The sequence below is a fragment of the Zingiber officinale genome, chromosome 3A (genome assembly GCF_018446385.1).
Source record: "Zingiber officinale cultivar Zhangliang chromosome 3A, Zo_v1.1, whole genome shotgun sequence".
Taxonomy (NCBI): Eukaryota; Viridiplantae; Streptophyta; class Magnoliopsida; order Zingiberales; family Zingiberaceae; genus Zingiber; species Zingiber officinale.
In genome coordinates this window covers 132,416,075-132,441,055 of record NC_055990.1, presented here as the reverse complement: position 1 = coordinate 132,441,055, position 24,981 = coordinate 132,416,075, and the positions used below count along the sequence as shown (strand labels likewise).

The following is a 24,981-nucleotide window of genomic DNA, read 5'->3' as shown; positions in this document are numbered from 1 at the left end:
CTGGACCACATTCCTCTGGTCCGCCCCTGGACCACACTGAGGATATAAAATCTCCCTCACGTGTAAAACACGTGCACGCACCCACTCGAAAAACAGCCCTAACCTCTCTCTCGCCCTCCAGCGTCGCTCCAGCGCCGAAGCCCCAGCCCCGTCGCCTCCCTCCCTCCCTCCAGCGCCGATGACCTAGCCCCGTCGCCTCCCTCCCTCCCTCCAGCGCCGAAGCCCTAGCTCCGTCGCCTCCCTCCAGCGCCGAAGCCCTAGCCCCGTTGCCTCCCTCCCCCGACCTCCAGCGCCGACCTCCATCGCGACGACCTCCAGCGGCCTCCAGCATCGCGGCGACCTCCCTCCTGCGGCCTCTAGCGACCTTCGCGCCCTCCAGCCCCCGCGACGACCTCCAACGGCCCCCTCCAACGACCTCCGCAACATCCAGTGCATCGCCGACCTCCCTCCCGCTGCCTCCACCTCCAGTGCATCCCTACAAAGTGTTCCTAATTTCCCCAACGTACACATCAATTCTTACAAAGTGTTCCTATTTGCCCCATTTATCAGTTTATTCTTACAAATTGAATCAACTTAGACTTGAACAATCACCAACTGACATTATGGTTTCTTACCTTGCATGTTCTACGCTAGTAGTGTTTCACAAGCAGTCGCATGTGCATCTACATGCATCTTTTAGCAATTGTTCAATTTGGATCCATGCTTTCCCCCTGCATTTATTTTCCTAGCTGTTTTGAGAGACTTTTCCTAGTTGATGTTGAAAAACTTTTCATTTATTCTTGTTTGTGATGTTTAAACTTGTCATTTATTTTGAGTTTGAGTTGTTGTTACCAAATCCTTTGAACTATAGTTGATTTAGTTAAAGGGTGTTGGCTTTGGGGATTTTGTTGGATTCTTGATGTTTATATGATCTGTGGAGCAGGATGTTTAAGTTTCTTAGTTTGTAAAAGCAATGCATGCTTTAATGAATTAAACTCATGATATGTTGACATGGGCAACAGTTAGTAAGTGTTCTATTTTATATAGGAATGTGTTCTATTGATCTCTATTAGGATTTAATTTCCAAATCTGAATTTTTGTGAAGTATGTTCATAAGTTCTTATTTATGCTACTGATCATTCTCAAAAGAAATCCTTTAAACTATAGTTGATTTAGTTAAAGCTATTACAATTCATGTTAGATGCCCCTTGAGTTGCTATTTTTTAAATGTCTTATTTTGATTATCTGATTCATAGGTAGTTTTGATTATCAAATTAAATATCTTAATTTGATTATATAATTTATGTCTTATTTTTTGCATGGTAGTGTTGTTCATGTACAAGGAAAGACATGCAAAAAATGGCCATCAGGTATCATGCTTCAAATGAACATATATCTGATGTGTTATAATTGAAGCAGCCTCTTTAAGTAATGTGTCTGTTTGTAATAGTTGGAAAATTTCTTTTTGTTGCTTGATTGGTTCTTCGAGTAGCATGCAATTGCTTATGCTGAGGGTGAGAAATACTATGGAGCAAAAGCAACAATTAATGTCTGGCAGCCAAAGGTCCAGGAATTCAATGAGTTCAGTCTCTCTCAGCTCTGGATATTAGGGGGCTCTTTCGGGGAGGATCTTAACAGCATTGAAGTTGGTTGGCAGGTATACTTCTGTTCTTCAAATTTGATCATCCTAATCTTCTCAACCATTCTCTTAGGATCAATGCTTGCATTAACTTATTCTAGTGTTTCAATATCAGGTCAGCCCAGATCTGTATGGGGACAATTACACAAGGCTTTTTACTTATTGGACTGTGAGTTCAATCTCCACTAGTTTTGTTATCCTGTTTTATCTTTGCAGTTTATTATTAGTAAAGGAGATGCACTTACTGAGATATTCTTCATTTCATTGTACCATTTCTTAGATTAATATCAAAAGAATTGGTTTCATGGTTGTTTTTTGTTTTTTGGTACTTGCTTAGTTGATTATTAGTTTTTTATGTAAAATTTCAGAGTGATGCATACCAAGCAACTGGCTGCTACAACCTACTGTGTTCTGGTTTCATTCAAATAAACAATGAGATTGCGATGGGTGCCAATCTACCCAATTTCGAACTATGACGGATCACAATACGATATAAGCATACTTGTTTGGAAGGTTCAGTTTCAGTTAACATGCAAATTCTAGTATAATAATAAACCAAGCTGGAGAATCTCAACCACTCTTGTTTGTTTCATCATGCACAAACACCAAATGCAAAAGCTCTGCAGATCTTTTTCTTTATAATTGATAACATTTTTCTTTACCATTATGAATAATGGCACTGACAGGATCCTAAGGAGGGGCACTGGTGGATGCAATTTGGGAGGGACTATGTGCTTGGCTACTGGCCTTCCTTTCTCTTCTCCTACCTGGCAGATAGTGCGTCAATGATCCAATGGGGAGGGGAGGCTGTGAACTCTGAGCCAGATGGTGTGCATACTTCCACAGAGATGGGGAGTGGGCACTTCGCTGAAGAAGGATACAGCAAGGCGAGCTACTTCAGGAACATTCAGATAGTTGATGGTTCTAACAATCTAAGAGCTCCAACAAGGATCGGATCCTTCACGGAGCAATCGAATTGCTACAATGTGCAGAATGGGAACAATGGTGAATGGGGGCAATACTTTTACTATGGAGGACCTGGTCGAAGCTCTACTTGTCCGTAGCCTTTAAGTATTGTGATTTGTTAACATCCAGTGTAGTGTCGTTTCTTGATTTAGTATTGTTTTCTTGAGCTGTGGAAATTTGGAGAGAAGCAGCCATATTTCTTAAGAGAAATATGGTTTCTGGTAATGCTTTGATGGATCTGCCATTGGTCCCTACTTTTTTTTTAGGGTACTTAGGCAATGGCAGTGTCAATGACTGAATGTTATCTTGGCTCTGTCAAATGTGTGTTTGATTTGGTTATTGAGATATGCCTCAATTTGTTGTCTAACGTTACATCGGCATTTCAATATGCTATTTTCATTCCATCAATCTTCCACAAAAAACACACGCATGCGTCCATCACCAACCGTGAACATAACCTGAAAGTAAAGACAATATAGCATTAACGATATGACATGAGTCAAATTGTAAGCAGAATAGCTGAAACAGTTCAGGTTTACGGTCTTAAACATTCCAAATTTCCAACACAAAAAGATGGCAAAGCTTCAAGCAGATACAATGATTCCCCGAAGCAGATGAACAAAAAGCAAATCCCATTAAGGAAACAAGATCACTTAGTAATCTTCAGGATCTTCCCCGTCTTCATCTGCACCTTCTGCGCCAACCTCCTCGTAATCCTTCTCGAGTGCAGCCAAGTCCTCTCGTGCTTCTGAGAACTCCCCTTCTTCCATTCCTTCACCAACGTACCAGTGAACAAATGCTCGCTTGGCGTACATGAGATCAAACTTGTGGTCAATTCTTGAGAATACTTCGGCAACGGCAGTGTTGTTGCTTATCATGCACACATCACGCTGAACCTTGGCTAGGTCTCCGCCAGGCACCACTGTGGGCAGCTAGGTCTCCGACGGAGCTAGGGCTTCGGCGCTGGAGGGAGGGAGGGAGGCGACGGGGCTAGGTCTTCGGCGCTGGAGGGAGGGAGGGAGGCGACGGGGCTGGGGCTTCGGCGCTGGAGCAACGCTGGAGGGCGAGAGAGAGGTTAGGGCTGTTTTTCGAGTGGGTGCGTGCACGTGTTTTACACGTGAGGAAGATTTTATATCCCCAGTGTGGTCCAGGGGCGGACCAGAGAAATGCGGTCCAGAAGATCCCTCCCCTGATATGAAGCGTTGGATAAGAAGTAGAAAAACCCTAGATTTCACTAGGCACCCACTTATCTCCCGAATACCCCCCGAACCCCTCTCACGCGTCTTCGATCTCCTCCAGAACCCCTCTCACACAAACCTCATCTCACACCCTCTCCGGCGAACTCTTCCATGAACCTCCCCCTCCTAACTCCTCTTTGCCAAATGAAGCCAAGCGACATTTCCTTTCCGGCATATAGGCAAGAGAACGTGTTCCTAGGGGCACTCACCGTGAGGGAAACCATCACCTACTTGGCCCACCTGCGACTTCCGACTGCAGGCAAGAGGGAGGCAGAGATGGCAGCAGTGGTGAAGGTGGTGGAGGTGATGATCCTTGAGATGGAGCTGCAGGAGTGCGCAGACCAGTTGATCGGGAACTAGCACATGAGGGGGATCAACGGCGGGGAGAAGAAGAGACTGAGCATCGCGCTGGAGATCCTGACGCGGTCGTGACTCCTCTTCCTCGACGAGCCCACCACCGGGCTCGACAACGCAGCCGCCTTCTTTGTGGTGGAGACGTTGAAGCACATCGTGGTGGACAACAACAAGACCATTGTCTCCTCCATCCACCAGCCCAGCAGCGAGGTCTTCAGCCTCTTCGATGACCTCTGCCTCTGATTTGGCGGAGAGGTCGTCCTCTTTGGAGATGCTAAGTTGGCTACCCAGGTAACACTTTTAACAAATATCATCGTTCAAGGAGAGGGGATGATCGCAGTGATTGAATTATTGATCTATAACTTGAGGAAAGATCTAAACTCTGATTTGGTGTTGTAATTTTTCGCAGATGTTCGAATTTTTTTGACATTTTCCCCTCAATCTTGCTCTTGCTTTCGTTTGGAAGTTGAGCGCTAAAGATGATCAGATCGCCCTGAATGGTTAAATATGTTCTGTGCGATTTCTAAAGGATTGTTGGTAGTTGCTCGTTTTTTAACTTGAAATTATCTTATGTAGGCTGTGATTGTTGAAGATAGGATAACACACGCTTGTAATCAACGCTTTCGATGTCGGCGACTTTCGCACCGCTTCCTCCCTCTTCTCCGCCATGCGCCATCAAGGCGACACCAACCTCAACCATTACACGCTTCCCCTCCTCAACTGTGCCTCGGAGAATCAGATTAAGCTCTGAGAAACCTTCCATTCACTCGCTATCAGGATTGGTCTCGCAGGTGATGTCTATTTGTGCAACACAATGATGGAGGTGTACGCTAGGAATGGTCGAGTCCCCTTGGCCCGCCGGCTGTTCGAAGAAATGCCTCTTAGGGATGTGGTAACTTGGACGTCCTTGTTATCCAGCTATGTTAGCGCGGGAGACTCTCCCGAGGCCTTCCACTTGTTCTGCCAAATGTGAGCGGAGGGTCTTGAGGTGAATCAAGTCACAATGGCGGTCTTGCTTCAAGCATGCTATGGTTCCGAAGACAAGGTCGCAGGGTGCCAACTACAAGCATTTGCGAACAAGGCAGGCCTCCAAAGTCATGAGTCGCTTCAAAATTCAATTTTGAGCATGTTCAATAGATTGGCTTGCTTCGAAGAGGTCATGAAGTTTGTCATCATTCAAAACAGGAGCATTGCCTCTTGGAATATCCTCCTATCATCCTACTCTTTCATAGGGGATGTTTCCAGAGTAGTCAAGTGCTATAGGAAGATGAGACTAGAGGTGACTCCTAGCAGTGAGACTCTAACTTTGCCCATCTCTGCATTCGCCAAGTGTGAGCATCTCCCTGGTGGAAGAGAGGTACATTGCAATGCCATCAAAACTTGACAGATTGACTCAGTTCTACGTGCCACTCTCGTCGATTTCTATACTAAATGTGGTGAATTGAAATCAGCAGTCATGTTGCATGATGAATGCCAAGTGAAGAGCAACACCATATGGAGCATCATGATGTGGGGCCTTATTTAGAATGGTGAGTTGTTGGAAGCTGCCAACGTGTTTGAAAGAATGCAAAAGTCTGTAATTAAGCCTTGTAAGGATGCTCTAAGGGCCTTAGTTGTCGCATATACTAACTTGGGAGCATTGTTGTTGGGTAGAGGAGTTCATAATCTTATGTAGGCTGTGATTGTGTAAATAGAATTTTTTTTGTAAATATTATAGTTTTTGTAAACATTCGAATTTACTATTGTGGTAAAAGAAAAATAATCATTTTTTAAATATAAAAATAATAATTTTGTAAATAGATTTTTGTTTATTTTTAAAAGACAACGCTTTTAAAGCGTTGTAAAAGTATTGTTGTTTTGCAAAAAACAACAACGCTTTTAAAGCGTTGTAATAATGTTGTTTTTGAAAAAAAACAACAACGCTTTTAAAATGTTGCAAAAGCGTTGTCATTGCTACAAACGACAACACTTTTAAAGTGTTGTCGTTGAGCAGACTTTTAACAACAGTGCTTTTAACAACGCTTTTTCAGGCACATAGACAACGCTTTTAAAGCGTTGTCTATCAACTTTTTTCTTGTAGTGTGGTGTGGAAGACATCCGAGGGACCGCAGGACGAGGAGCAATGGAGTGGAGCCGAGGGAAGTGGACTTCAAGGCAACGTGAAGGATGACATGGAGAGGAGCTGCGGGCTCGGGTATATCTGAGGGACGAAGGCTGAGGAAGAGGACTTCAAAGGCGACTCCGGAAAGGATGAGTGTGTGAGAATGTACTAGGACCAGTCGACTGGTCATGGGACCAGTCGACTGATCCAGCTTCACAGAATGCACAGAAGCATTCTGTGCTTGTCGGCTACGGGGACCAGTCGACTGCTTGGACCAGTCGATTGGTGTCGAGGTTTGAGTTGATTGTTGATCACCTCTCTCCTCTTATTTAAGGAGAGCTTTGGGGCTTGAAGAAGGTTACTGGTGCTAATTGTAAACCTTCTTAGTCTTGCCCAAAGCTTTCAAGTTCAATTCTCCTCCTCCCAATCTAAACTCCATCTTGTAAAGAGGAGGAGATCATGTTGTGAGAGGTTTGCTCCACCGAGAAGGAGAAGCTTTAGCCGGAGATTCCCGGGGACTGATCCACTGAAGGATCAAGGGCTCGCACACCTCAAGGACACGTCGTGGAGTAGGAGCATCATCTCCGAACCACGTTACATCGAGCGTGTTAGCGTTTGTATTCTTATTTGTTTATAATTGCTTTAGTTTTTGTATTTCCGCTACGCACTAACCTTTTGTAGAGAAGAAATCGAGTTGGGGGTGACCTAGCTATCCAACCCCCCTTCTAGCCGGCCACCGATCCCCAACAGAATAGTCGTAGTGTAATTAGGTATTAGTTTATCTTGACTAATAAATTACACTAGTACACTCTAAGTGTATTGAGTGTGACCATTTTAGGTAAGTTCTTTTTATACTGACTTGATAAAAGAACTAGACCTTAGTTATTATGGAAGTGTGTGCTCTTAATCCTAATATAATAACAAACACATATATTTAGTATTTATTTCTTTAACTTATCAAAGGGTGAGATTTAGCTCGATAAATCAATAGGCTCGATAAGTTGAGAAATGATATTACTTATAGCGTGTATTGTTGATTATAGAAGGAAACAGTGTCCTAGTAATCTAGGTTGAGAATGCCCCCAAGAGGAGCTCATAAGGATTATTATGTTAAACCTTGCAGGTGGACTTAGTCCGACATGACGATAAGGTTGAGTGGTACTACTCTTGGACCAAGACATTAATTAAAGTGAGTTGTCAGTAACTCAATTAAATTAATGGACATTCAATATCTTAAACACAGAGAGACTAACACACTCATGATAAGAAGGAGCCCATAATATAATTTGGGATTGGTGCGGTAGTGCAATAATAACTCTCTAGTGGAATGAGTTATTATTGATGAACTTGAGTTGTGTATTCGAGGCAAACACGGGATACTCAAGCTCATTGGAAGACCAAAATCAATTTCTCCTTTAGGTCCCTTTCGTAGCCTCATTAATGCTTCAAGTCCACTCAATGAAAGTCCATCTTGGTGTCCAAGAAGGGACGGCCCAAGGCTTGGTGACCATGCCAAGGGTCGGCCATAAATTCCTCCAAGGTGGTCGGCCTTTGCTTTGTGCAAGGGGGTCGGCCACATAATTCAAAGTTAAGGGGTATTTTTGAATTTTTAAAATCTTCTCTTTGTAGATATGTACAAGTTTTAAAAGAGAGATTTCAAAATTATAAAACTTTCCTTATTTGAATTAGGCCACATGGTTTAAAAGAGAGTTTTAAAAGTTTTTAAAACTTTCCTTTTTTATAACCATCCTCATGGTTTTAAAAGAAAGTTTTAAATTTAAATTTTTTATTTTTTGTAACCATGTTAAAAAGGAATTCTATAAAAGGAAGTTTTTTTAAAAATTTTAAAACCTGGTTTTAATTTTTAAAACTTTCTTTTTTTGTCATCCACATTAAGAAATTAATAGAGAGCTTGTAAAATTTTATAAGAGTTTTCATTTTTTCTTATAAAATTTTATAAGAAATTTTTATTCATGATAAGGGGTCGGCCACCCTTGCTTGGTGACCAAGCAAGGGGCCGACCATAAGAGGAAAATTAGAGGAATCAAGGGATGATTAAAAGGAAGATTTTAATTCATTGGAAAAATTTTTCCTTAATTGCCATGGCCAAGGATTATAAAAGAATGAGAGGTGTTGCCTCAAGAGCTAATTAATTCTTTTCTCTCTTCTCTCTAGCTTCCTCCTTAGGACTGACTCCTTGCCTTTCATCATGCTAGGGCGGGCCATATTTTTTGTGGTTGCTTTGTGTGGCCGGATACAAAAAGAGAAGGAGAATAAGAGAAGAAGAAGGCACCTTATCCACTATTCCTCTTGCTTTGTCCTTGCTTGGTGACCGGCCCTCCCTCTCTTCTCTTTATTTTCTCTCGGGTCGTGGCTGAAACTCCCATGGAGTTTCTTCCCTTTGGTGGTCGGATATAGGAAGGAAGAAGGAGGATCTTTTGTGTGGTGTTCATCTTGGAGGATCATCGCCCACACGACGCCCAAGAGGAGGCGAGGAATACGGTAGAAGATCTCGAGGTCATTAGCATATTTCTTTTAAAAATTATTTTAAAACTTAATTTCAAAATCTTTCAAAATTATTTTAAAATCTTTTCAAAATCAATTTCAAAATTATTTAAAATTCTTTTCAAAATTATTTCAAAATCATTTTAAATAATTTCAAAATCTTTGAAAAATCATTTCAAAATCATTTTAAAAATCTTTTTAAACTTCATTTCAAAATTATTTGAAAAAAACTTTCAAAATCATTTTAAAAATATTTTTAAATTTCATTTCAAAATTATTTAAAAAAACTTTCAAAAAACCTTTGAAAAATATTTGAAAAACTTATTTCAAAATCCTTTGAAAATATTTGAAAAACTAATTTCAAAATCCTTTGAAAAATATTTGAAAAACTTATTTCAAAATCCTTTGAAAAATATTTGAAAAACTAATTTCAAAATCCTTTGAAAAATATTTGGAAAACTAACTTGAAAATCTTGCTCCCCTAAATTTACTAGACTATGGAATTAGCCCTGAAGGAAATGGAGATTTGAAGTTTGAGCATGCTCATACTTTAGGGCTCTGATACCTGAACAAAATAATCCGGATAACTTAAAATCTATTTAACCTCATGCTTGGACTTAAAGACCAACTAAAATAGATAACCTAAATTAAACAATTAGTCACTCCCTCTTTATCCAAAAAAAAAAAATAAATTCTTACTCCTATCTTTTCAAAATTAAGTTTTAACGCTAAGTACCTTTTAAACTGAACCTACATTCATTGTTTGCAAAAGGCTTAGCTAAAGTGACTCATATAGCAACCTTCAAACATTCTCAAACTTAGCCACCTTACAAATTTTAACTCTAAATGCTAAAATACTTTTCTAAGTTAAAAGTATTAAAAAGCATATTTCTTTACATGCAAAATTTAACTCATTGCTTTCAAAGGACTTTTGCTAAGTAAATTGAGACTTTAAATTTCTCTACAAACAACTTGGCTCCAAAATTTAAAAAAAAAAAAAATCTAGCTAAGTTTTTCTAACTTTAGTTAGGTATGTCTTTCTAAAAATAACTAAGTCTCAAAAGTGGCTAAAGACATCATTCGAAATAATCCATATATTAGCCTTTTAAACTTAGGTGAAAAATATTCCGTTTAACTAAGTTTCACAAGCCTTCTTCTTCCTTCTCTCAAAAAGATTATTTTCTTAAAATCTTAAAACTTGCTTTCAACTGATTTTTTGATATATGGCAAAAGGGGAGAGTAGAAGAAAATTCAAAGAATTAAAGAAAATTGAAAGAAATTCAAATTTTAAAAAGTGAGCTTTTATTAAGGGGGAGTCTTTATATTAAGGGGGAGCTCTGCACTTAATTTAGCTCTGCACTTAACTATCATTGTGCTTGTATTTTCATGCTTATCTTTTAATGGCATTATTTTCTTAACTTTGAATTTTTGTTGCCATAATCAAAAAGGGAGAGATTGTTGGTGCAGGAAGCATCCGACGATTGAACCTAAGTTTTGATAATGGCAAAGGGATTCAAAGTTAAGATTCTCTGTTATCTAACATGTTGAATAAGGTTTCAGGAAAGTCCTAACTGTGGTTAGGCAGGTGAAAACCCTAGGGGGTGGTAACCCTAGGTCCTAGGGGGTGGTAACCCTAGGTGGAGAAAAGTCCTAGCTGCGGTTAGGCAAAGGGAAAACCCTAGGGGGTGGTAACCCTAGGTCATAGGGGGTAGTAACCCTATGCGGAAAGTCTTGGCAGGTCGATAGCTTCAGGCAAAAGTCCTAGGGGGTGGTAACCCTAGGTGGAAAGTCCTAGTGTCGCGAACCAGGTGTAAGACTGGACTAGCCGGGGAAGCGGATGTCCAGCAGAAAGTCCGGAAGCATCGAGTGCTGAGCAAAAGTCCAGTCGATCTGGAGGATCGACTGGCAACAGGTAAATCTCCTGAGTGGAGTAGGTGAGGACGCGTTCCCCGTAGAGGGAACAGTAGGCGTCGGGTCGACCTAGGGTTTCTGGTCGGAAACCCGAAGTCAGACTCGGACAGTTCGGAGACTGTCTATACTTCTTCAATAATGTTTATTATGCTAAATTTGTGTTGCAGGATAGTGTTTGAGGACTAACGTGTCTTGCAGGAGCAAAGGAGCAACCTAAAGCCTCGGATGAACAGTGTCTGAGGCGCCTCCATGGAGCTTGGAGGCGCCTCGGGTGCAAAGGCTGAGCTGGCTGCGAAGCACCATTGGAGGCGCCTTGGAGAAGGCAGAAGGCGCCTTGAGAGGGATATAAGGCGCCTTGAATGGATGAAATTCGACCAGGTTAGGTTTGATCCACGCGGAAGACCAGGCAGCATGGAGGCGCCTTGAACAGCCTTCAAGGCGCCTTGAACACCCTTTATAAGGGGGTTTCGACCAGCACTTCAAACCAACGAATTCCAAGTGATCTTTCATCAACATGCTGCTCCAAAAGACGTTCCGAAGTGCTGCTACAAGTGTCCGACGACCCGAAGCTTCAGATTTAACATTTCTTGTTGTCGGTATAATATTTATAGCTTTTATTTGTACTCATAAGTGTAATCTTTTAACGAGCTTATAGTTGTTGCCCACCGGAAGCGATCAAGGATCGCGGGCCTTCGAGTAGGAGTCGATCAAGGCTCCGAACGAAGTAAAAATCCTCTTGTCTCTGTGTGCTTACTTTGTTTTATTCCGCTGCTTAATTACTCCGATAGTTTTACGAATCGAACGAAATAGCCACGAGCGCTATTCACCCCCCCTCTAGCGCTTCTCGATCCAACATCTACTATGGAGTCCGAGTACATGGCAGTAGCTGAAGCAGCGAAGGAAGCTTTATGGCTTAAAGGGATGGTCAGAGAACTAGGTGTTCAGCAAGGTCGAGTCAAGTTGTTATACGATAGTCAGAGTGCTATCTATTTAGCGAAGAATCAAGTGTATCATGCGAGAACCAAGCACATTGATGTGAGGTTTCACAAGATCATAGAGTTGATTGCTTCTGGGGAAATTCAACTTGAGAAGGTTCACTCTGTAGATAATGCTGCAGATATGCTGACAAAGCCAGTGACCATAGAGAAGTTTAAGCATTGCTTGAACTTGATCTATATTTCTAGATGCTAGAGGAAGGAAGCTCAGACCCAGAGATCCAGATGGAGTTTTGTTCAGATACTTGTGTTCTTTGTAGGGGTGAATATTCGCCAACGTGGAGATTGTTGACGGGTGGCTCATATTTGGATGAAGGTTAATATGAGGGATGTTATGAAAGAAAAATCTATTAAGATTTTTCGTAATAATATTCTGTTAAGATTTTATATAACAGAATTTTGTTGTAATTTTTTATAACAAAATTCTGTTATGATTTTACCGAGTCTGGGGTTTAGCATTATTTATAGGGATCATTGTAAACATATTGTACAACAACAATCACAAGAATCATGTAATATGATTATCTTGTGTAGAGAGAAGTCTAATAAAGGTTCGGTCATTTTTGTAGAGTAGGCATGTCGTCGAACCATGGTAACTCTTTTTCTTTCTCTTCTTCTTCTCCTTCTTCGTGTTTGCTCTCCTTTTGTGCGCCTTTGTCTTGTTGCTCCGCACGATCTCTTTTCTCTCTTCCTCTTCTTCTACGTTTTAGAGGTTGAGAGGTGTTGCCCTCTCTTTGCGCAACAATAATATTTATCAATTATAGAATCTGAGTCAAAAACTTGAAGTAAACTCTCTCGCAATGTAAATAATCATAGAATCTGTTAGAAAATTCTTTCCCATTCTATTATGAAGAACTGTTTTAATATGCCTCATAGCTGATAATGCATTCTCTGTTGTTGCCTGTGGAAACAAGAAAAGCTAAAATTTTATAGATCAACTTGTTGATCAAATTATAGTATTATAACTTTTTTGTTTCAAATAACCCTTAACATAATTCTAAGATAGTGGACATTTTTTGAAAAATTCTCATAACAAACTACATTAAGCTCATAGTGTTATAGCCGACATCTCAAATGATACATTTCCTGTTCAATGAAATCCTCAAGATAATACTTCTCAATGAGAGTACAAATCTTGTTAATATCGAACCATTTAAAATTATCTTTTGGGTCCAAAATAGAGCTAAGCATAAGAAGTTCTACTCTCTCATCACTGAATCTAGAGTTTAAATCTTTCAATTGAAAATCTATTATAGCATTAAATATATCATAATGAAAGTGATGCTCAACTGTGCTTGTATCCTTTTGCCGGCACAAACAACTAGAATGCTTATAATGAGCACTTATCTCCGATATATCAACATTCAATCTAATGCAAAATGATTTGACATACAAAAGAACAAAATCAAAATCATCATTTCTTAATGTTAGGAGAAGTGCTTTAGTCATAGACACTATATCTATTGCATTTATAATATCAAGGGATATTTATTGTAAGGCATGATAAAGTAAATTTGTGATTCTTATTATTTTATGCAACAAATGCAAAAAAAAAAAAAAAAAAAAAAAATCAAAAGACTTCATCACTAATAAGGAACCACCAGCTCCCCTACACATCGAAGTAGATGAACCATTGATGATAATGCTTTTTTTTAAGTTGGCACCAAATATCCAACGAGTATATTAATAGTTGCATCATATATATTTATTAAGATGCAAATATAATCAAAATGAGAGCTCCAGTGAGTAGCTCCTGCTTAATACAAAGTACCAATTTGATTAGCTACTAGCCCAGTCTCGCGTTCGCCAGCAATTGAATGTGCAATTTCATTAACTTGAATAGATTGTAACTCGATATTTCAATTGAAAGAAGATGCAACAAGATTGACAATAATTGTCATATTAAAAAAGAGTCATATAGAGATCTCCTTTTCAGCAGTTACAACTAATGTAGCTCGAGTCGATGGAAAAGTAATTCACATAATATGCATAGGAGTAATCTTTAAGAAATATAACTTGTAATCTATTAAAAGCATCGCATATGTTGATAGCACCATCATACCTCAATCTCGCATATTATGAATTTCTAGATTATATCTAGTGAGAATATCACATATATCTTTCTTAAGTGTTGCAGTTGTGGTATCATGAATATGCATAATTAAGGAAAAAAGTATTCCTATACAAATAATGAACATCAACAAATCTCAAAATTATAGTCATTTGTTCTTTGTTAGATACATCCTTCGGTATATCCACTAAAATATAAAACTTAGAATCTCTAATTTCATCATAGATTTTATTTCTGATTCTATTACTAATAATATACAAGATTTTTTTTTATCTTTTTGTGAGATATACTTTGAATTTCCCAGAGCTTCTTTAAGATAACATCGTGAATACTAGCATTTCATCTTCTCCAAAGTTTTAACATCTCAATGAAATTACTATGATTTTGGGAGTATGAAGATTTATCATGACCTCTCAATCCACATCCTTGCAAACTAAATCAACAAGCGCTCTCAATTATTACTGCAAGTCTTAATCGATTCTTTTGAATCTGTTTAGAAGAATTTCGATCCATAACTTTATCTACATGTCAAGTTACATTCATCAAATCTATAATAGATTTTGCAAATTTATTATGCACTGTGTTTAAACTTCCCATGTGAGACAAAAATGCACACTTGACTTTATCATTAACTCGTTTAGCATTTCATTCGGGTAATTCGATTTTCAATCAAATTAATCAATATTTTATCGATTCGATTTATTCGATTTTTATTGGAAAATTCAATTGGTTCAGTTAATTTGAAAAAATTGATTAATTCAAATTTTCAATTAATTCAGTTAATTTGGTTCGGTTTGATTTTAATTGAATACTCACCCCTAAGTATGAGACGGTGGGGGTATAGCGACGGGCAACAAAAGTACTGCATGCTTACGTGGAGAGAAAAAAGAAAAGATAAGGTTTCCTTAAAAAAATATCCTAATTCATTTTAATCGACCAAATCAGTTTAAGTCATTAAATTTGATTCGGTCAAAATTTAATCAAATCAACTCTAAATCAATTCTGATTTAAATCAATATAATTCTTATCTCCCCATATGTACTTGATGAATTTAGTTAGAACTCCCTCACTTTTGTGTTCAATAATTTGGTTTGTCTATTTTTTTTGATCAATGGTAGAAGTTGCATATACAAAAAGGACCTCGACTGATCATGAAATTTAATTTAAGAATTTAAGCTGATCGGATGAACAATTGCCTATAAAAATAAAATAAAATAAGCTCCCTAGGCTAAAGCCCGAGTAACCTTAGCATCTAGCTCTCAAAACCTATGTACTTGGTAGTCTCTGCATAACTTAATACACACATCAAATCACTAAGAAATTAAGTTAAATCTTTTGTTGATAGCTCAAAATCATCAGAACTAGGAATTAGAATCTATTAATAATATATTGGATAAAAATTAAAAGGGTGTCTTTTTTATTAAAATTGTTAAAAGAGTTGAGCATCCTTTTTTATTTATTATCAAAATAATGTTCATTCCATCCCAGTATATTTTTATTTTAAAAATATCTTTATTTTTAATGTAATTATCATAATTAGAATTTTATAGCTGTTAAAATATAATATTAACCAAAGATGAGCTGTTTATGATGCAAGTTATTACAATATAGTATTAATAGTATTCATGACTATTACAATAACTTCAAATAAGTGTATTCTTGGAAACAAAATTAGAAAGAAATTGTTTCAACTATTCTAATAAAAAGAGTGTCTTTTGATTTTACCTTAATATATTTTGCTTAAAACATATGTTCTATTGGCCAATATGACAACGTAGGACAACAATTATACTTTTATGAGTTCGTTCTACTTTATTGATTTTAACTATTAAAAATCACTAAAACACTTTGAAGACCACTTTCATGATTTTTTAGTGGTTAAATGGTAAAAGAAGACCATCATTTTGTTAACGGTTTTCTTAATAATATATTAGTGTTACTATTTTTTATTTATTTTAACTTTAAAAAACATTAAAATGGTCATTAAGATGCTTTAATAAAAAATATATTGATTACCATTTTGATGATCTTTTGGTGGTTCAAATGGTAATTAGAGGATATCATTGCATATATTGTGTTCTCGTGAGTCTATTAATTTTTTTTCCAATCGAAAAAACAAGTTAAATATCATGCATTTTTTTTAATCAATAGGGAGAAGAATTGCTCATACATGACCAGAATTTATTATTACAATAAAAAAAACAAGGTATAATACTATTGATAAAGATTTATTTGTGATAGTAAAAGATAGGATGAACTTTCATAATGCAGTTCGAACCCTTATTATGTTGGACAGTCTATTAAGATTTATTTGTATGGATTAGTTGAATTTCAAAAAAGTATATTTGAATTAAAAAAAAAATAATAATTTATTCATCACTTTTATTAAATAAAATGTGTAAACAATTTGACTATGTATTTTTTCTAAAATATGTCAATTGACGGACCCATCGAGGCCCATGAGTGGATCTTATCGCCCTCTGTAGTTGAGATCCAAGTTCCTTCAGTGGAAATACCCTTCATCGATGAACGGTAAAGATTGTATGAATATGGTCAACGAACGGTCAAGATGGAGAAGTAGCGAATTGCACCCACTGGAGTTGAATAGGATCCAGCCGCTCATCTCCTCTCTTCTCCACTCGCCTCGTTCGCTCCGCCGTTAGCGTGAGGCCGCGAGCATAATATCTGCTCCTCAAGCCTCGGCCTTTCTCGTCGTCCTCCTCCTCCTCCTCGTCTTCCTCTTTCTCCTCTCTCTGGGTTTGATCCGCTTCGGAAATGGCGGCATCACTCCAGTCGGCAGTGTTCCTCTCAAATCGTATTGATCCGCACAGGCGTCTCTTTGCATCCCCTGCGAGATCTCTTCCAGGTTTTTTTTTTCGCCTCTTTTACGAATCAGATAACTATTACTGATTTGGGATCTGAAGATATGACGATTGTTCCTTTGGCACTCAGGAACGAAAGGAAGCATCTTGGTTGTTAGATCCGATGGAAGAATCTCCGGTAGGCTCAGTGGAAGGAATTTGATCACAAATGCCGTTGCAGTTGAGTGTTGTTTCGTTCTTACTCGTCCTTGTAAATTGATACAATATGTCTCGTTATTTACTTACATTTCTGTCTCTTCTCTTGCATGGGTTAGACGAAGGCCGATACTCCTACAAGTTCCACCGACTCTAAACCTGGGTAAGTTTCTTCTCTCATGCAGTGCTGTTTCTTGACAATTGATTTTTTTTGGAGATTGCAAAGGATTTCTCATGTTGAGTTGTTATTTTCTAAATTCATTTGTGGATTGGAAGAGACATAGGACAAGGAGTTGTTACTCATTATAATCTTGACCCAATCTGGAACATTGTGTTTATAATAGCATCCACTGTCTAGTATTTCCATGTCCCTTTTCCTTGTTGAAACTTTTCTCTTATCCAGCAGTGCGCAAGTATTTTCTAACTCATATAAACATTTATTTGTTGAAGCTTCTGCTATTGTCAGAATTCTTGTTGATCAAAATTAGTGTGGTATTTTGGTGCAAGTTACTCCAAGTATCTGTTGTCAGATTTATAAAGTGTTCTTATAATGTTGAGAGAAATTTATAATGTGGGCGTAGGAAGTTTCAGAATATTACTGAACTAGGGTGGAATCTGGAATTTAATTAAATGCATCATCATGTAGAGATGCTGATAAAGTGGACATGATTAGTCAGATCAGTAGAGCTTCTGGTGTGTACAATCTTTGTATGTCATATCTTAATTTGCCAACTTTATAGTTATAAAATGTAAGATGGAGTATGCGCCAAAGGATGATATGTTTGCTTGTTTGTTACTTTACCCTTGTGAAGGGCATAAAGATACTGTTGCTTTACACTTGATTTCATCATGCCAGAAGCTTTTATTGTATGAACATGGAATATTAAAGTCCTTGAATGGCTAAGCACGCCAATGAATATTAAATTCTACAACAATATTTGCAGTGTGATTGATCCAATTGTTTTTGGACAGAACAAAAATAATCTGTTTGATGTTTAGCTTATTTGACCATTAGATATTCTCATGGTTACTTCATCGTTTCAGAAGCTTTGTCTAACTGCTTACCATGTGTGACTGTTTGGCCTTCACAGCCCTGCACACTCAACTTTTGGGTCTAGTATTCTTTGTGTTTTCGGACTGGAATATTTTGAACTTTATCCTAAAGAAACTAAAGGAAACACACTGACATCATATGTAAAACACTTTTCTTCCTACCTTACTGCCAAATAGAGTTAGTTGTGCCTAATTAGAGGTTTGTCGAATATTCAAATGGAAATCTTAAGGATATTGATTTCAGTTTTATCCACTCAAAGAGGATTCTAATATTCTATTAGTTGTAATAATCTTTTTTCCTTGCCTTTGTAACCTTGTCATGTTACAAAACGTTGCTTCCAACTGTCTTTATCTTTTTTGTTAAATTTGACCTATCATGCAACTGGGCTGTTTATGCTCTTTGTCATAAATTCCAAGTTTTCATGCTTAAGCTTTTATGGTTTACTATGATCTTTTTGGCATGGTTTTGACTTTTGCTGTTTCTTTGTAAATGTCAGTCATGAACTGCTATTGTTTGAGGCTTTACGAGAGGGACTGGAAGAAGAGATGGACAGAGATCCTCGAGTTTGTGTCATGGGGGAAGATGTGGGGCATTATGGTGGCTCATACAAGGTGACCAAAGGTCTGGCTCCAAAGTATGGAGATCTTAGGGTCCTCGACACCCCTATTGCTGAAAACTCCTTTACAGGCATGGGCATTGGAGCTGCAATGACGGGCTTAAGACCTGTTATTGAGGGCATGAATATGGGATTCCTCCTCCTGGCGTATAACCAGATATCAAACAACTGTGGCATGCTTCACTATACTTCTGGTGGTCAATTTAAAATCCCAGTGGTTATTAGAGGCCCTGGAGGTGTTGGGCGGCAACTAGGAGCAGAACACTCGCAGCGCTTGGAGTCATACTTTCAGTCAATCCCAGGCCTGCAAATGGTTGCCTGCTCAACGCCTTATAATGCCAAGGGCCTTATGAAAGCAGCAATAAGAAGTGACAATCCAGTGGTGCTGTTTGAGCATGTCCTGCTATACAACTTGAAAGAGAGAATCCCAGATGAGGAGTATGTTCTGTGTCTGGAGGAGGCGGAGATGGTGCGACCTGGTGAGCATGTTACAATCCTCACCTATTCGCGCATGCGGTATCATGTGATGCAGGCTGCAAAGACGCTGGTCAACAAAGGATATGACCCTGAGGTCATTGACATCAGGTCACTGAAACCATTTGATCTCTACACCATCGGGAATTCTGTGAAGAAGACTCATCGTGTGCTGATTGTGGAGGAATGCATGCGAACAGGAGGAATAGGCTCGAGTCTTAGGGCGGCGATAATTGACAACTTCTGGGACTATTTGGATGCTCCGATCATGTGCTTGTCCTCGCAGGATGTACCAACACCGTACGCAGGGACCTTGGAGGAGTGGACTGTGGTGCAGCCAGCACAGATAGTGGCTGCAGTTGAGCAACTCTGCCAATAAAAGGTGATTCAACTGGCTGTTAGTACTCCACATCACCACTTACAGTTAAATTTCTCGTCTAATTTGAGTTTTCCCCCTACTCTATAAGATTGTTATATAATCAGCTTGAAATGTTTGCTTCTACTTTTCAAAGGGAGTATGGATTTTGGTTCGTTCATTGAAACCAAATCCTAGCGATTGATTGTCGTTTCACTTTTGCAGTATTCGCCTTCATTGTGTTCCTTTAGCATGAAATTTATATAATATTTCAAATATATTTCTTTTGAGATCATGCTATCTGATGAGTGTGTTAGAACTCTGGCAATACATCATCAAGAAATGTAGGTAACATTGAACTTGTTTAGTATCATCAAGGAATCCTGCTCAAATCTTATAAACTGTCTCCTATTTTATCAACCATGGCCATGGGTGTGTATTTGAGGTGGCTCACAGTGGCAACATGATCAATCTGTGTACGCTAATCTTGATCAGTAAAGTCCTTAACCAAAAGGTTGGATTCACCTACAGGGCATTGTGGCAATTTTCCATATGTATGCACTCACATTAGAATTTGACTAGTGGCAAGTTTACATGATATATGCACTCACTTTGAAGCCTATAAAAATCCTAAAAAGAGACTCAAGGTGGGGTTTTTTTTTTTTTATATTACATCCACCCACAGAATACCACATTTAGCTGTTGTGCCTATGATTATTCTTTCAAATTTAGCTGTCTAATTAAATTCTTTTCTAAATTTGATTTAATATATTTGGTTTTATTTGATGATAATGGATTAAATTAAGTTTGACTTAGAAATTTTGTATTTCATGCACATGTTTCAGAATTTTTAAAAGACGGATCCATGTTTCATTATTTCTAAAAGACCCACTAAATTATAATTTTACTCCTATGTATGCATGGAATTTTTTCTCTCGCTTTAATGTAAAGCACGCAACGTTTCTTTCTTTTTTTTTTTTAATTACTTTTAAATTAAATTAATTTAAATATCATTTAAATTCTAATAAATATTCCTCTAAATTTCTTTATTTTTATTTTTAAAACTTTAATAAAAATTATAAAAACAAGGTTAATAAAACATGAAAATTATTATTTTTGTTTTTTTAACATCTTCAATTTTTTAATATGTAATTATAAAAGAGTAAAAAATAAAAATAAAATTAATAACAAGAGTTAATTGTATTAATAAAAAAATAAAAAAAATTATTAGTACTACAGTAATGTTTGTCTTTTGAAATTAATATTAAGTATTTTAAAAGTTTCGAATCATTTTGAATACTCTTGGGAGGATTTTAAAATAGTAAAAAAGAGATGTATTTGGATTCATGTTTACCTAATAAATCCACTAAGTTGGAATGAGTACGATTGGAATTTTCTAGATCTATCAATGTATTTTGCTTGAAATCCATTGATGGACTTAGACAATTTGGATTTTTGAAATTTTATAATAAGATGGAAGTGCGGAATGTGCAGAAGTAGATATGGTGAGAAATCTGGATCCCAAGTCTCGTACATAAAATTATAGGTCTGTGCTAATTTGTATAAAGTCTGAAATTTTTTAAACCTTTTGAACTATCTAGGGTATTTGGATTTTTAAAATTTTGTCATATGATGGGAAAGGTTAGTGTGTAGAAGGCCCAATCCTATTCCTAATACATGTAAGTGAAGTTGTGATCGTATGTCAACTAGCATAGACTATGGTGCTAGTTTTTTAACACCAGCACCACAGTGTTGGTTCTGATCACACACTATGGTGTTGGTTTCCAAAGATCATTACTACTATGGTGCTAGTCTTCAGAAACTTACACCAGAGTCAGTACTAGTTGCCACATGATGATAACTTCACCTATATGTATTAGGACCCGGATTTGACACTATATATATTTTCTACATACTCCACACTTTTATTTTATTATAAAATTTTAGAAATCTAAGTTATCTAGTCCATCAATGAGTTTCGATTAAAACTCATTAATGAACTTAGACAGATTTCTACAGTTCCCTAGAGTCCAAGGGTGTCATCCGTTATCATCGTAAAAGATTATCAATATTGCTTAGAAGGTTTAAAAAGTTTCGAACTTTGTGCCAATTGACAAGGACCTATAGCTTCGTATAAGAGACTATGAACCAAGGTTTCCCACCATATCTACATTCTACACACTCCACACCTTCATCTTATTACAAAAATTCAGAAATCCACGTCATTTAGGTTCATCTATGAGTTTTGGTCAAAATTCATTGATGAACTTAGAGATCTATGATCAGACTCATTCTAACTTCTGTATGTTTTTATAGCTCCCTAGAGTTCAAGGATACCCTTCGTTATCATTATAAAAGATTATCGCTTAGAAGGTTTAGAAAGCTTCAGACTGTGCCAATTGACACAGACTTATAACTTCATTTATGAGACTCAAAACTAAGATTTCTCACCATATCTACCTTCTATACACTCCACACTTCCATCTCATTATAAAAATTCAGAAATCCAAGTCATATAAGTCCATCAATGGATTTTGGTCAAAACCATTGATGGATCTAGAAAGCTCTGATTGGATTCATTTCAACTCCTATAGGTTTTTACAATGTCCTAGATTTAAAAGTGCCCTCTGTTATCATTATAAAAGATTTCCATCATTATTCAGAAGGTTTAGAAAGTTTCAGACTTTGTACCAATTGACACGGGTCTATAACTTTGTGTAAGAGACTCAGAACTAGGATTTCTCACCATATCTCCCTTCTACATACTCCACACTTTTATTGTATTGTAAAATTTCAGAAATCCAAGTCGTCTAAGTCCATCAATAAGTTTCAGTCAAAACTTATTGATGAATTTAGAGAGCTCTGATCAGGCTCATTGCAACTTATGTAACTTTCTGCAGTGCCTAAGAGTCCAAATATGCCCTCCGTTATCACCGTAAAGGATTTCCAGCATTGCTCAAAAGATTTAGAAAGTTTTATATTTTGTACAAATTGACACTAGCTTATAACTTCGTGTAGGAGCCTCAGGATCAAGATTTCTCATCATATATGTTGGATTGTAAGAGATCGAGAGAGAGAGAGAGTGGGGGGGGGGGGGGGGGGAGGGGGAGGAATCCCGGGGTTTTTAAAATTTTTCTTTTCTTTCGTTAAAACTCGAGTGCATAGAGGAATAAAGTAAATAGAAAAATAAAGGACACGTTGCTTTTTTACTTGGTTTGGAGCCTATCCGACTACTACTCCAAGGCCCATGAACTTTGTGTAAATACCCCGGGTGAGTTTTGATGTGATCAATCGGATTAAATTAGGCTTTGCGTTTTATTTGATGCCTTGTGTGTAAGTGTGTAGGGACTTAGAAATACAAGAAGTCAAGCTAAAGACACAACTTATGAGAAGGATGACATAAGAAGTGAGTCGACGGGTTCGGTGCATCCGAGGGACGAGAAGCTATGGAAGAGTACACCGGTGGACAAGAAGGACGCGCGTGACGCTTCTGAGAGACAAGAAGCCAGGGAGGAAGTATGCTTGAAGAGAAGGCTGGAGTTGAGTTCGGGTGAGCTCAACTCTAGACGATCGGAAATCACCCAAACCACCGGAGAAAAAATCGAACAAGTCAACACGAAGTTGACTTGTCCAGGTTCTTGGATCAAGTCCAGGTGCCCAGACCAACCTGGTACAGAACATGCCCCTCGTTGAGATGTTGCTACAAATGATGTTAAGAGTTCACATCATCAACACTCCAAGCGCCCGGACCGGTCCAAATGCTCGGGTGAGGATAAAATTTTATCCTAAAGCCATTGAAGAGTCATTGTGAAGTAGATAGAGTGCACTACTAGGGGCACCCAAACCTACTCCAAGTGCCCAGTGCTGCCATGTCAGCTAACAGATAAAGTCGACCAATATGCTATATAAATAGAGCATCGGTCCTAGGAGTTTTGGACAACACATTTTGTACTTTATTTTTCACTTTATTTTTTGTATTTAAAATTTTTGTTTTCAAACGATGTGTGGGGCTTCTCCACCTTCGACTTTGCTCGAAGAAGGAGGCTTTGCTAGTGTTTACATTGTCTTGGATTATCAACCTTCCCGGTTGCAAACCAAGTAAATTTCGATAGTCTCGTATTAATTTATACGTATTTTCTTTTTATTTATTAAGTGTTTGTCTAACTCAAGTCGAAAGAACGAGAAAGGTATAATCTTAATTTTAGGACAATTCATTTCTCTCTTGTCGGTCGCATTGGGACCAATAATTAGTATCAGAGTCCGGACCACTCTAGAAGGATTAACCACCGTCTAAAGAAAGAAGACAATGGTCGACCACCTAAGTTTGAAGGAGAATTTGTACTTTGGAAATGTAAAATGGATGTATACCTTAAAACTGATTTTGATATTTTTTTAACTTTAAAAAATGATTTTGAAGTACTCAGGGATGAAAACGGAGAACAAAAAGGAGAACATCTTTAGAACAAAAATGAGCAAGCCGACTTTGTAGCCAACGATAAAGTAGAATTCCATCTACTTACCGTACTACTGCTCCAAGAAGTCAACCAGATCGGAACCTACGATTCAGCAAAAAAATTTTGGGAGAAGTTCCTGAGGCTTCATGAAGGTACTTTGGAAGCCAAGCTAGTGAGATGGGACATCATTCGAAATCAGCTAACAAACTTCTAGATAAACAAGGGAGAGAAGGTGACTCAACTCCATGCGAAGATCAAGGAACTGATTACCCAACTCAACAACCTCGGAGAATTGGTAATGAATCAGGACTCAATCTGGTACACACTCAATGTCTTTCTGAGAACACACGAGTGGTCAACCTTAATAGATGTATACTACATCTCTAAGAACTTGTAGGTAAGTACTCTAAAAGAACTATTCTCGACTTTCGAATTACACAAGTTTAGATGTGCAGGAGTTACAAAAGAAACAGAGACAAACCAGAATCTAGAACTACAAGTCAGAAAGGATGAACCAGACTCAGAATCATCTCTCGACGAAGACGAAGAAGCATTCATGGTAAGAAAAATTTCAAACTTCTTTAAAACTAACAAGTTCAACAAGTCTCATGCCAAAAAGCTAATAAGGGGAAGAAGAAATGTTCTGTGACATAACTGTCAAGAACAAGAGCACTTCAAAGATAACTGCCATAAACTAAAGAACAAAACAAAAAATAAGAATAAAGGGTCAAATAAAACCAAGCACAAGAACCTTAGAACAATGTGGGATGAGTCGTTATCCGAGTTCGAGCTGGAAGAGTATGTTGGACTATTACTAATAGCAGATCACCAGAAAGACGATGAAAGTACCACATAGATGAGCATATATGAAGGAGAGAAACATAGGAAGACAATCGTGATGAATGAGGAGCATTGAATTACGAGGATGACACAGTAAGTGAGGAACGTCTCCTATCTCCTAATCAGCTATGTGAAGGTACACAAAAGTTTTCTAGATCATTATGCAAGCTAAGGACGAAATGCATATAATTAAAAAGAAAAAAAATTTAGACTTAAGAACTGCTTTAGTTAATGTATATCCTTTAGAAAATTTTGATAAACTGAAAATAGAAAATGACAAATTAAGAGAATGAATAAAAATATTAGAAAAGATTATGTAGGTTTAAATATGTAGAATTTTTTAAGTACTAAATTGATATTTTAAATTTTACAAGGGCCAAATTAGAAAAGTGATAAAATACATTTTTAAAAA

At 37.7% G+C, this 24,981-nt stretch overlaps 2 protein-coding genes and 1 pseudogene across 2 annotated transcripts; 2 read left to right on the top strand and 1 right to left on the bottom strand.

The window, feature by feature from the left end:
- The first annotated feature begins 343 nt into the window (after window positions 1-343).
- On the top strand, window positions 344-2,838 carry LOC122052465 (annotated as a pseudogene).
- A 253-nt stretch (window positions 2,839-3,091) lies between these two features.
- On the bottom strand, window positions 3,092-3,562 carry LOC122052466 (tubulin alpha-3 chain-like). Its single transcript, XM_042613997.1, has one exon. The coding sequence runs from the start codon at window positions 3,460-3,462 to the stop codon at window positions 3,238-3,240; it is 225 nt and encodes a 74-aa protein (XP_042469931.1). The 5' UTR covers window positions 3,463-3,562; the 3' UTR covers window positions 3,092-3,237.
- A 12,839-nt stretch (window positions 3,563-16,401) lies between these two features.
- Window positions 16,402-19,565, top strand: LOC122052464 (pyruvate dehydrogenase E1 component subunit beta-like). Its single transcript, XM_042613996.1, has 4 exons — window positions 16,402-16,625; window positions 16,712-16,800; window positions 16,896-16,939; window positions 18,327-19,565. Exons 1-4 carry the CDS (start codon window positions 16,535-16,537, stop codon window positions 19,297-19,299), a joined length of 1,197 nt encoding a protein of 398 aa, XP_042469930.1. The 5' UTR covers window positions 16,402-16,534; the 3' UTR covers window positions 19,300-19,565.
- The last annotated feature ends 5,416 nt before the right edge of the window (window positions 19,566-24,981 follow it).